This window comes from Cucumis melo, chromosome 4 (genome assembly GCF_025177605.1).
Source record: "Cucumis melo cultivar AY chromosome 4, USDA_Cmelo_AY_1.0, whole genome shotgun sequence".
Lineage (NCBI taxonomy): Eukaryota > Viridiplantae > Streptophyta > Magnoliopsida > Cucurbitales > Cucurbitaceae > Cucumis > Cucumis melo.
The window spans coordinates 27,309,530-27,323,902 of NC_066860.1; the positions used below are offsets into that span (position 1 = coordinate 27,309,530).

The 14,373-nt window shown below is 27.9% G+C and overlaps 1 protein-coding gene and 1 long non-coding RNA gene across 2 annotated transcripts; one reads left to right on the forward strand and one right to left on the reverse strand.

Moving 5' to 3' along the window:
• Positions 1-4,763: 4,763 nt before the first annotated feature.
• LOC103502702 (uncharacterized) lies at positions 4,764-6,739 on the reverse strand. The gene is made up of 2 exons (XR_540629.3): positions 5,426-6,739; positions 4,764-5,181 (listed from the first exon to the last, which is right to left on the reverse strand). It is a non-coding gene; the product is annotated as an uncharacterized LOC103502702 (long non-coding RNA).
• Positions 4,861-11,760, forward strand: LOC103502703 (uncharacterized). The gene is made up of 9 exons (XM_008466737.3): positions 4,861-5,121; positions 8,551-8,788; positions 8,896-9,100; positions 9,417-9,507; positions 9,608-9,753; positions 9,831-10,074; positions 10,182-10,286; positions 10,464-10,646; positions 10,943-11,760. The coding sequence occupies exons 2-9, from the start codon at positions 8,569-8,571 to the stop codon at positions 11,633-11,635; spliced, it is 1,887 nt and encodes a 628-aa protein (XP_008464959.2). The 5' UTR covers positions 4,861-5,121; positions 8,551-8,568; the 3' UTR covers positions 11,636-11,760.
• Positions 11,761-14,373: the final 2,613 nt, after the last annotated feature.

A 14,373-nucleotide genomic window follows, 5' to 3' on the forward strand; every position in this document is an offset into this window, starting at 1 on the left:
GTGCATTATAACTTAAGATCAATGACCAAGTTCATTCCACCATCAGTATAATTCATTGAGATGCACTGTCATCGTAAAGTAAAGAAAGATAAAAAGAAAAAACAACCCTGTGCTAAAAAAAGGTTTTGTGAGAGAAGTTTCGAAGGAGGTATATAATTGTTGATAAAGAAGTTGTTTTATGGAAACCTTCAAGAAAAATTATTTGAGAACAAATATTTATCTATGGATAATTTATAGGTTATTGGAGGTACATGACCTTTTAGAAAATCTTCGAAAATTATTAATTTTCAAAGGTCAGTAGACCTTAAAAAAGGATCATCTATTTCGACATTTCAAAAGTTGAGATAACATTTGAAAAAAGGATATATCAAATGTCTATTAAATGTTTTTCGAAGGTAGATTTTCTTGTAGTGAGTTTAGGGTGACCATATTTTCGACAACGTACCGTTTTCATCCTACTGCTGACAACTATGCTTAAGTGACCATCATTGACTAATTTCAGTGACCATTAACCTCTAATCACAATTTTTCGGTGAGCACACCCGCAACTGTTTCCGATGATAATTTTTCAATAATGTGGCCACTTTTTAATAAAAATATTTTAAAAAAACATATGTAAAAATAAATTAATAAAAAGTATATTATTATAATTAATTGGTTAAAATATTTTTAAATATATAAAAAAAATATAATTTGGTAATTTTAAAATCACTTCTGGAATCAAGTAGTTCCAAATCACTTTCAAAAGTTTGGAACGATTGCTAAAAAATCACTTTTACAAAATGTATGTAAACCTCTTCTACTAAAATCACTAGTCAAGTATCACTTTAATTTCCAAACATACATTTAATATATACCATTTTATTTTTTAATTTCCGACGTTGTTCCATTTTGGGTAATTATATTTTTAGTTTTAATGTGTTTAATTTGAATAAGATGTCTTTGCGAGTGATTTTAAAATGATCAAAATCAATTTTTCTTTTGTCAAAATCACTTTTTCAACAAATAATGGTGATATTTGAAATGAAGTAATATGAGTTTGGAACGTTATAAAATTGATTTTGAAGAAACAAGGTAACCTGTTAAGTCCATTACTAAAAAAAATTGGTTATTTAATTCAAATTCTTGCGTAAAACAATTTTTGTTAGCAAAGTGTGAATTTTTAAAATTTTAAATATTGGAACAAGAAGAGAACAAAGAATCGTGTAGTTAAATTGTTAATAAAATAAACAATTATGCATTTTGAATTTCTTTCAATATTGAGGTTTTTTCTATTATTTACTATCCATAGAAAAACCACTAAATGAAAATTTTCATATTTTTTCAGTTTTTGACAATTTCCCTTCAATATTTATATATAAACGTATATGAATCAAGCATATAATTATCTAACAATAAAATAAACAAAAATAAATTTTTACCATAATTATTTAAATAATTATTTAGTTAAATAATCATTTCTCAAATTGAAAATGCAATTACTAATTGGGTAACTCTAAGTAATTAACTTTCGAAACCAAATAGAATGGTTGAAAATCAATTCTAAATATATGAAAATCACTTTTAATAGTTTAGTACCAAACATAAATTTGATTATTTAAAAATTAATTGTACATAAATCTCTACTTCTAAAATCAATATCTTAACTATCCTTCACGAACACTTCTTAAGTTTCAGTTTTTTTGTTTATTTTATTAAAAGAAAAATTAGAGATGAGCATGATAGACTGAAAAACCAAATCGAACATGGTTGGTTGGATTAAGGAGATGTTCAATCAGTGTTAGGTTGGAACCAAATCCAATCTGACAACATTTTTAAGTTCAAAGGCTTAAACAACCATTCGACCGACAAATAGTCAGTTTGCACTCCTTCTTGGATTGATTTGAACATGTACTAAACACAACTATAATCGATTTACGGTTGGTTTGATCGAAAAACCGACTCCGACTGATGGATGTTCTGACGTTCACCCCTAAAAAAATATATTTCTATTAGCACTTCATTTTGCCTCTTTGCACAATTGTTACCGTTACATAACCAATTTGGATTTAAGAAAAACAAAACTTTGAAAGACTATAAACTTAGCCAACTCACATAATTAAAAGATAATATCGGATTTATAATGATTAAATTTAAAATTTATTAAGAGTATATAGACTAAAATTAGATAACCCACGTAATTTAAAGATAACGTCGAATTAGCATCAACCATGGACTCCATAACATCAAACTATGTTAACAGGGCGGCGGATGATTTGTAGCCTTGAAGGGAGCAATGGTTACTCCTTTGTGATGATACTTCTAAATTAAAAAGAAACAAAAGCACTTCAATATCAAGTGCTTTTCACATCCACCATCCATCTTGGATAATAGTATTAGGTACTTGAAGTTAATAATTTAGTTAGTATATATGTAATTGATGCAACATATTTACAATTTACACATATAATAATCAATACAACAATTAATTGTCAACAAAAACTTAGTTCAACTAGCATTTTTAAGTATCAAAGACTAAAAGATCTAAATCTAAATCTTCACTCACACATCTACTAAACAAAACTATAACATTCAATTAAATGGTCAAAGTGAAGCACATGTAGTTGTTTATAATAGATATAACATTTGAGAAAAAAAAAATCCTAACAATAATGCTTGGTCCAGCCTAGACTGCAATCCACAAATATAAAAATGTTTTTTTTTTAAGGAAAATAATAACATTAACAACCTGTAAATGAAGAATCAATTGAGCTACACATATATATAGATACCAAATATTTTTCAAATCCAAATAATGAATTAAGGTAATTTTGTTTATTTTATACTTAGATAGAAAATTGACTTTGATAAACCAAATAAATATATTCAATTAAGAGATCAAGATCTTACGGAATCAGAAATAAATAATACTAAAAAAAATAACAATGAAAAATCAATCCAAATCAATGATTGAAATGAAGGTCTCGGCTTTGTCTTTTTTGTTTGACGAATAAGTCCGCAGCTGTAAAGGCCTATTTATTATTGTTAATACTACTCTTACTATATAATAAAGTTTAGCCATTTAAATGAAATATATATTTTATAGTCTTAGTTAAATTGAATTTCTTGTTCGACTAATATATACTTTTCAGTTATTTTTTATTCGAATATTACCATTTAGTTTAATTAATTACATTTATATATATAAAAGTTGAGGTTGGTGTTGAACGATAGTAAACACATGATTAATTAGATTTATTTTTATTAAACATCTTAGTCAATAGTACACATATTATATTATATGTTATTTACTTTGAACCAGATTCAAGTTGCATCATGGGTTTCATTTGAAACAACAATAGATATATAATTTATTTGTAGATTAAAAAACTAGCTAATTGAATCTTAAAGAAAGGTTTTAAATTATCATTATAATTAGGTTTGGATGATGAAGCTCATTGATGTTTTATTTAAAAAAAATACAATTGAATTTAATTTCAAAGATAAACATTCAACTTTAACACTAATATTTTTAGCATGGTACAAAAAGAAAAGGTTTAAAAACAGCAAAGTAATAATTAATTTGTTTAAAGTTTCCATCCATCTGAAAATGGTCGATTATAAAACAATTTTATAGATTTTTTTCCATATAGATATATCCTCTAGTTTTTCTCCGACCGATGAATACATCTACTTCCTCACAACAAAAATATAAGCCAAGACTTTCAATTAAAACATAAAATCCCACAAAATTTCATAAAATGTTAAAATCAAAATATTCTCTTAAAAATTAAAATTTACCAAAACGATTATTCGTCCATTATAGAAAAAAAAATGTAAAGGAAAGAGAGAAAATGGAAATGGAAAGTAACAAGTGTGAATAAGCATTAAGAATCGATTGTTGATTGAGACGCCAACTAATTATTAAAGCTCATTTTATATGTTTGAGGTGTTAACTAGAATATAGGCGCATACAACTAATTAGTAATTGTAACCTATGATTAAGAATAGTAAATGCTATTTCAAAAGTTTAAATAACTATTTTTCTTTCATATTTTATTCTTTTCCTTGTTAGAGTAATTTACTATATTTCTTACACCCAAATAAAAATTGTTTACATGCCCTAAACACAAACTATCATAACTTATACAATAATAGCTAACTCAATACATACATAATTTTTTTTATAACCCACTAATTAATATAATTACCAACTATAATAATCAATTCAGCTCCAAACGCTCTATAAGAACATAGGTAAGGATATTAAAATATTACTTTCGTAAGTTTAGACTTATTTCTTTTAAGTTTAACTATATCTTTTTTAACTTTAAAAGTTCAAATATATATATTTTAAATAGGACCCTAACAATTTTTATTTTTTGAAATTTATGTGAGTTATTTTTAAAACTTTTAGAATTCAAAAATATTTTTGGTATAAAGTTAAAGTCTTTTTGATAATTTAAAACTTCATTTTGAGGATAGAAAATTTTTGAGAAACTTTTAGATGATGACTCTTTGTCTACTACTTCTTTGTCAAAACATCTTTTACTTTGTTTTGTTTTGTTTTTTTCCACTATCATATGACAATATGGTTTGAAAAGTCAACATTTCTTTTAAACTCACATATAATATATATATATATATAGATATATATTTCCAAAATAAAATCCAAAACTTCAATTTGTTTTAATGATTTAGTCCAACCTCATAAATGCATCTTTTTGGTTATCTTAATTCTTATCATATCGACAATACATTATATTGTGATAAAGATTAAAAAAGAAAAACAAAACAAAAAGGGATATTTATATGCTGACGTGGAAATTAATATTTACAAAAAATGTAACTCTAATTTATCTAATAAAACAAAGATGGAAAGAAAATGAAGGCAAAAAAAAAAAAAAAAAAAAAAAAAAAAAAAAAAAAACGAAAAGGTTTTTTTTTCAATTTTTGTGTATATAAATAACACAAAAATTGCCAACTGAAGAACACACAATCAGTTCCAATCGCTAATTTCATTTCACATTCTTATTCAAACATTCAGATCTCTTTGCTCTTCAAAGCCGCCATCAAAGACTTATTATTCCAAGCTGGCGAGTTGCTGTTGCTTGTGTGCTTCATAACGTATCTCCTCCCACTGTAAGTTCAATTCTCTGAGATTCTGTTCTTCTAAAATTTCCTGTTTCTGTTTGATTCATTCTGCAAAATGCCAGGACGAATTCGAATTATATTGTCGAAAGTTGTGTGTGTTATTGTTAGATCTACGTATATTGCTTATTAATTTGAGACGATTTTTTCTCTTCTAAATCCCCAATTGAAACAAAATGAAACCTAAGGAAACAGAGCATTTTCGTGATCTAACAATTTTACATTAATCTACTTTCCAACTTTAATTTCAAATCAGTACAAGTAGTGGAAATTTGCAATATCTGTTTTAACTTACAATGACACTGAGAGAGGAGAGAAGAGATTCAGAGATCGGACGGTGCTGCTTTGCTGGAGAATTTGGGAGTAGTAGCATCGCCGCCGTCAATCGGAAGGGAACGGTTGTCGGTAACTGGCCAGAGTCTGGAAGTAAACAATTATTAAAAAGAATAGAATGATAAGTTAAGTAAAAGAAAAGTAAGACATTAATTGGGTGATGACGACGTGGGTGACGATGGGGATCGTCGGGTGAGCACTTTGTAATGAAACACACGTCGTTTTTGGTCAATGCCCAAATCATCAGTCAATCAAATCACCGATCTTCTGGTCCTTTTTTTATTAATTCTTTTTTTTCATATCCAATTCTTTTTTAATTATCTTAGGCTTAACTTTTCAATTCGATGCTAAACTTGAGTGAGGAATGTCTAATTAAACTCTAAATTTTCTTAATCATAAATTTAATTTCTTAAATTCTCAAGTTTTTATACGATTCAAAATTTCAATAGAAATAGAACTAAAAGACATTAAATTTAATTTTATATTCAACGTACTAATTTGTTTTTATGAATTTTTAAATTGTCAAGAGATCCACCGGTAACAAAAATTTAGGATCAATTTAGTAGTCACATCGCTTATAATCATTTAGATTTTGATTAGTAACATTTTAACCTTCTGTTTTCTAATATTAAAAATAAGCTTATAAGGAACTTTCTGTATAAAAATTTATTTACTTTATTGTACTCATATTTTAAGAAAATTAAGCCATGTTTTTAAGCTAAAAACATATAATTTTTGTAAACTTATTTCTTGTAAAAAATCAGAAAAAATTAAATTTAATTATTTTCTAAAAAATTAAAAGCAAAAATTCAAATAGTTCTCAAATGGTCTCTTAATATTTCATTTTTAAAAAAATTAAGCTATCATTTTCAGTGTTTTATTATTTATTTTTATACAATATTTTTAAAAATCAAGTTAAGTTTTAAACAAATGAATAAAAAGAAAAGGTAAAAAACTTGTTTTTGAAATTTGTCTAGAAATATAACTTTTTTCACTTAAACATGTAATAACTTGAGAGAAAATAGACTTTAAGGTTATCGAACAAGAAATTCTCTATCAACGTTTTCAAAAATCAGTCCAACTTCTAAAAACTAAAAAAAAAACTATTGGGGAACTTGTTTTTGAAAATTTAAAATTTAGATAGGAATGTAACTCTTCTACTGAAAATGATGAAACTTGTAAGAAATCGATGTAAAATAGACTATAAATTTAATTCTCACCAACTATATTGGGCCTGAAAATTAGATACTTTTAAAATTTAAAAAAAAAAAAAAAAAAAAAAAAAAAAAAAAAAAAAAAAAACATTAGATACAAACTTCTACCAAACCTGTGTTTTAACTTTTAACATTTTTTTAACCATAATATATTGCAACGACAAATTTGAAATATTATAGTTTGTAATTGCCCATGGTATCAACATTATTTTTCTTATTTCATTTATGTCATTTTCCTAAAAGAATATTGATTAACTAGTAACATTGCAAAGGGCAAACCAAATTAAGAATCTTGACGTGACAAAATAATATAATTTGGAAGAGTTTGGCTTGGTTGTTTCCTTGTTATTTCGCGAACCTATAATTAATAAACAACAATATAATAATATAAGAGTTGTTTGGACAGATTATTTAGGACTATAATAATTATCTATTACTAGATAAATATTATTTAAAAGTCTCTGATTAGCTATCAATAGTGGATGATTCCCTTCGATCTCCTGGTGCCCTCATATGATCCATTTGGTTGGAAAGAAACAAAATGTTCTTTAAAAATACCATCTCCAATGCTAATAATCTGTGGGGCGACATATGCAACCTCACGGGTCTATGGTTATTTAAAGATGAACTTTTTGAAAATTATTCTCCATCCTCTATTGCTTTAAATCTTGAAGCTTTGTACATTATTTGATTGGCTTATCTTAAGCCTTTTTTGTATGAGGTTGAATTTTTCCTGATCTTATTGAATATACTATCGGAAATGATGAGGGTGCCCACCTAAGGGATGCTAGGGGTGCGCCCCTGATCCTCATCGATTTCTTTCTAAACAAAAAGTCTCTAATTGACTACGACAAACACTATTTCAAAACTTCCAATTTGCTACCATATTTATTATTTGCTATCGTTTTTACTATTTGATATTTATAATTTTTTATTTTTTGCTACAATATTTACTACTTTATTATTAAATATATATTATTATAACTTACACTAAAATAATCTACTAATGAAACTATAATAACTTAAGACTATAACAATTCACCATTTGCTCCAAACACCTATTTACCGATGGATCGTGAGACTTAAAGTTCAAATCAGAGAGGGGGCTAGAGATTTTAATATTATCTAATTGTTATGTTGTCTTATTTAATCACCTATTTACTATTTTTAATTCATTGCTATGTTATCCCTGGATGTTTGACCAAAATAAACATCCAAGCCATAGGACAAAAAAAGCTAATTATCATTGAAAAGATAAAATTTTTAATCCCATCGATACAATAAAACTAATAACAATTAAAAAATCATAAATTGAAAATCAAAGTTCATACTATCTTTTTCTATTGGTGAGGTTTATTAGCAATATGCAAAATGATAATAAAATATGCAACTACTGATAAAAAAAAAATAGTGCTAAATGAAATACTAACTTATAAATATAATAGTCGCCTAATTACTAATATTAAACCTCAATTCTTTCTATAATAATAATCATACCCATTGAAAAAGCAAGACAAATTATATATATATTGTGAGCTTTCTATGTGGGATATATCGTTTAGTCTAATTATTGATCACTTCCTATAATAATTGAATTAGCTATATGTAATTGAATTTCATATATCTAACATGGTGCAATATAATGCAATAACAAATTGAGGAACTGTCTAAGTAATTTAATTATGATTAAACTGTAACCCTACTGATCGATCAGGTAAATATAGTTACTTATTAATAAATCTTATGTTAGTAATGAACGTTGAGTTACTCTTTTCATTACCTTAAAAAAACTTGAGCACAATAATTTTTTAATAAAGGGAATTTGAGTCATGAGCCTCTTGTATGCATAATAATGTGACATTGAAACTTGCAGGCAACTAGCACACACGGTATGGCAAAAATTCTCATTTTTTTCATGGGATTTTTCATTTTTTGCTTGACCGAAGTGTGGGCAAAACCTCGATACATGAGATATAAAGACCCGAAACAACCGTTAAATGTTCGAATAAACGACCTACTTGGTAGGATGACTTTAGAAGAAAAAATAGGACAAATGGTACAAATAGACCGAACCGTTGCATCGAAGGAGGTCATGAAGAAGTATTTAATTGGTAATGTGTATTTTCTTTCCTTCTTTCCATGTAATTATTGAAAAAGAAATTTCAACGTTCGAATCATGGTAGGCAGATGAATTAAAATACTCTATGAATTGGTATAGGGAGTGTACTGAGTGGTGGAGGCAGTGTTCCATCAAAAGAGGCTTCTCCTAAAGTATGGATTGACATGGTCAATGACTTTCAAAAAGGCTCTTTGTCAACTCGTCTTGGCATTCCGATGATTTATGGAATTGATGCAGTGCATGGTCACAACAACGTCTATAAAGCCACAATTTTTCCTCATAATGTGGGGCTTGGAGCTACTAGGTAAGAATATTTTGATGATCATCATATCTAGGTGTGTCCAATTAATGAGATTTTATAAGACTAAACTTTTTGGAAAACACCCAAAACCGACAATTTTCGAACATCGGTTTTTCTCTTCACGGCAGTTAAGGTTGGATTGAGTATTTACTTAACCGACCATATGTAGTCAATTTAGTGGTAGTTTGGTTAAAAAAACCCGACCAACAGATGTACACCACTTAATTAGTAATAATTAAGCTTGTTTAAAGGAGAGAATACATACTTCTCAAATTACAGGTTTTGTTTTTCAATAGTAGAACATATTTTATGGTGTTAGGGATCCCAATCTTGCTAAGAGAATTGGAGCAGCTACTGCACTTGAAGTTCGAGCTACTGGCATTTCTTATGTCTTTGCACCTTGTATTGCGGTAACAAATTATTTAACTTAATTAATGGTTTGTTATGAAATATTATATCATAATTTCTTAATGTATAAAAATACGATTATATATATCTTTTATCATTTAGGTTTGTAGAGATCCACGTTGGGGTAGATGTTATGAAAGTTATAGTGAAGACCCTAAAATTGTCCAAGAAATGACTGAGATTATATCAGGTTTACAAGGAGAGATTCCATCAAACTCTCGCAAGGGTGTTCCCTATGTTGCTGGAAGGTATATATATTGTAGATAGATTTTGATAGTTTAATATATTTATAAATATTTACGATTTACTCGTATGTTTGTTATAGAGAAAAAGTAGCAGCTTGTGCAAAGCATTACGTAGGTGATGGTGGAACGACCAAAGGTATAAATGAAAACAACACACTTGCAAGTAGACATGGACTGCTTAGCATTCATATGCCAGGTTACTATAACTCAATCATCAAGGGTGTATCAACTGTTATGATCTCATATTCTAGTTGGAATGGAAAGAAGATGCACGAAAATCGAGATCTTATTACTGGCTTTCTTAAAAACACTCTTCGATTTAGGGTAATATATATTCTCTTTAATTTGTGAAACTTTATAGTTTTCTGAAATAATACTAAAGTAGAAAACTATAAATGAATCAAGAGTTTATAAATATGTTGTTTCTTCAGGGTTTTGTCATCTCAGATTGGCAAGGTATTGACAGGATTACCTCTCCACCTCATGCTAATTATACATATTCCATCATAGCAGGCATTACCGCTGGCATTGACATGGTTAGTACTATTTTATTTAACTGGTCCTTTTCGAATATAGCAAAATATCGACATAGATAGTCGTGTCTACCTCCGTTTCCTCAATTAAAATAATCTCTCTTATATTTTAATATTGTATATTAATTATATATTCATTGAAACATAATGGTCTCAATTATTTATTTTCTTTCGTCACAGATAATGGTTCCATACAATTACACAGAATTTATTGATGGGCTTACCTACTTGGTAAAAACTAATGTAATCCCCATTAGTCGAATTGATGATGCTGTAAAGAGAATTTTACGAGTGAAATTCATTATGGGTTTATTTGAGAACCCATTAGCTGATTCAAGCTTTGTCAATGAACTTGGAAAAAAGGTACTTCTATATATCCAATGTAAATTAGGACATTTGTAAATATTGCAAAGAAATTTAAGATATTAATATATATAGCAACATTTTTAAAAAATTGTAAATATAGAAATGTCTCAATCAGCGATAGTCTCGATTTTGATATAGCCTCTAATGATCTATCAGTGATCAACCATAGAAATCTATTAGGCTTTGTTACTATACACTCAGTTATTGCTCCAAAAATTGCTACCCGTTACGATTTCTTATATTAACATTTGTGATTGTCATTAACACATGTTCTTTTTTTTTTTTACAATTAGGAGCATAGAGAATTGGCTAGAGAAGCTGTAAGGAAATCACTAGTGTTGTTAAAGAATGGAGAATCTGCTGACAAACCCATATTACCTCTTCCAAAGAAAGTTCCAAAAATACTTGTTGCTGGTAGCCATGCAAACAACCTTGGTTTTCAATGTGGTGGTTGGACCATCGAGTGGCAAGGTCTCGGTGGCAACAATCTCACCAGTGGTACAACAATACTTTCAGCAATCAAGGATACAGTCGACCCCAAAACAAAAGTTGTCTTCAAAGAGAATCCAGACATAGAGTTCGTCAAGTCGAACAAATTTTCTTACGCCATCGTAGTAGTAGGAGAGCATCCATATGCAGAAACGTTTGGTGACAGCTTAAATTTAACCATTCCTGACCCTGGTTCAAGCACCATCACAAACGTGTGTGGAGTTGTCAAATGTGTTGTTATAGTTGTCTCCGGGCGACCTGTCGTTTTACAACCTTACATCAGTTCGATAGATGCACTTGTTGCTGCTTGGCTTCCAGGAACTGAAGGCAAAGGGATCAGTGATGTTTTGTTTGGTGATTATGGTTTTAGTGGCAAATTGTCAAGGACATGGTTCAAGACAGTTGATCAACTACCAATGAATGTTGGAGATGCACATTATGATCCTTTATTTCCATTTGGTTTTGGTCTCACTACCGATCCTATTAAAGCCAATTAGGAAGTAGTTTTGCCTTTATTTAGTATATGTTGAGGTATATGCAAAACTTGTTGAGATCGAGATCATTATGGCACAAGTTTTTTTATTATGCATATGATAATATATCACAATCTAGTTTATCATTATTATTTTGTTGTTTAGAGTGTATTAAAGCAGATAAACATAAGGCTTAAACCTACTAAGCCTAAACCTTTTCTTTTGGGTTGATGCGAACACAACACCAATTAGCTCAACTAATCATATTCCTGAATCTTAAGAAACGTAACTTTCTAGTCCTAATTAAAGAGTTAAAAAATAATTCGTATATAATTTAAATGAAAGGAAAAGGAGTAAAGAAGTCATTCTCATAAAGTTCTCCACCATCATAAGTTTTTCAACCAAAAATTTTAGTGGGATGAAGAGAATTTTCAACAGATAAAAAGTTTGCCTAACATTGTCCCCATCCCATTCCATTGACACTTCTTATGTATACATCATTACAGCAATGTGTGTGTGTGTGTGTGTATATATATATAAGAAAATGGAGAATGGTATAAGTTGAAAACTACCCCTCACCACCAACCAAAAAGTATCTAAATTTGGAATAAAATTTTGTAAGCCACCATTTAAATAAACATCTCTTACTAACACACTAAATGAAAAAGACATTGGTGTAAATAATAATGCAATATGAGGGTCCGCACGCGAATTTATAATACTATATATTTTGTTTTGACTTCTTTTTAAAGTTGTGTTTTTTGTTCTAAAATATGACTATCCAGATAGTTTTTTTTTTTCTTTTGGATTAAAGACGTGGATGTCGAGTTAAAATACAATTATAATCAATTTCTACTAATACATAATTATTGACATCTTAATCATAATGGTTAAATTGATTCTATACCAATAATTAACTATCTTTTCTAATGAATATATAGCATTTCAAACAGATAATGATATTACCATATCGAAGGATATATATATTTTTAACTTATTTTAAATTACTACTAATACAGTATACAAATACTGATGTTATTGTTTAAATAAATCCTGAAATTGTTTGTTGATGAACAACGACTAATTAATCAATGTAATCCTTGAAATTGCAACTTTCATAAGAGTTCATAATATATTAGAGATAAGCTAATTGATTTTATAACTGTAAATGTGCATTTTTCACTTGGCAACTGATCAGTTATAGCTCTTGTAGAAAATATTGTTTGAAAAACATTTTAAACTAGAAGGTATTCTACTAACCAAAAGTAATGCATTGATAAAAATTAAAAATCAGTAGTATGTAAAGGAGAGCCAGAGAAAAGTTCGATGAGTACAGTTCGACCTACCGATTGAAATAAAACTCAAATCTTAAAAGTAAACATTTTAAAATCGAATGGACAAGATCGGATTTTATCTAATAAATGAATGAAATGTACATGAATCAATTAAAATGTTACTGGATGATAAATGATTCCCTTCAACACAAAGAAGGAAGGTTTTGGAATGGGACAACGTGTATTCTTCGACTGATCATGACTGGATGATGACTTGGTCAATGTTGATGAAGTGGGTGCGTTAACTTGGCAGTCTTTCCTAACACAAACTTCTATTCATGGTTAGAAGTGTAAAATTTAAAACCTACTTCAGGGTGGAATCGAAAAAAGACCAAAAATCTAATGGCAATAATGTATTTTTCCATCAATTTTATTGGTAAAATTAGATTTTTTTTTTTTTTTTTTTTTTTTTACTATCTCTCTTTATTTTCGTTTTTCACTCGAAAGAATGGTTTTTGAAAGTATAGCTTTGTTTTATAAATAAAAAAATTATGAGATTTAACCAGCTTATATGCTTCCCCATATCAAAGTTTATTTGCTTTGTTATCTAATGTTTACCAAAACTTTCAAAAATCATGTTAATTTCTTTTAACTAAAAAAAAGTAGTTCTAAAAAAATCTATTTCTTTTTTTCAATTTTAAATTTTGGTTAAACATTGAACTCTTTTATCGGAAAAATATATGGTAAAAGAATTGAGAAAAAACAAACATTATATTTTCAAAATTTAAATGATTACTAAAGGGTTTGGTTATTTGTCAACTAACGTTTAGTTACTATTTTTTCCTATTCTAATTTCAAAGCACTTTTTGATATTATATGTCCAAAATTATAAATCGAAAAAAGGGTCATTTCCTCTTTCTTGTTTTTTTTTTTTCCATATTTACTCTTTTTATTTAAAAAAAATTAATTACGTCAAATTCAATCCTCTCACTTCTTATATTGTAAAAAAAAAAAAAAAAAAAAAAAAAGTTAACAATTTTGAAAATCAATTTACATGTCCTTAAAATAAAAACATTTTAAAAGACTTATAATTTCATACACACAGATGGTTTTCAAAGAAAAGTCAAGATAAGAATGTTAATTTGTTTGATGGATAACATTTTTTAAAAAATAAAATAAGTTTGGTTTGAGAATGATCTTTGCATATAGCATATATGTAAGATTGTTTTTCTCTTTTTTTTTTTTTTTTATTATGATTTTCTCCTTCTTTAACAAATTGTAACAACAACATCGTAACAATTTCGTTTTTATGTATTTTATTTTAAATTTTAACATAGTTTTTTAAATCAAGAGTAAAATATAAATAACAAAGAAAGGCGTTGGAGTAGAGAAATGGGTTTCTATTTCCAAATTTCTCAATGATGGGTTTCTATTTCCAAATTTCTTACTAACTAGAGAAAAAAAAACTCATAACTAGAAGCAAACTAA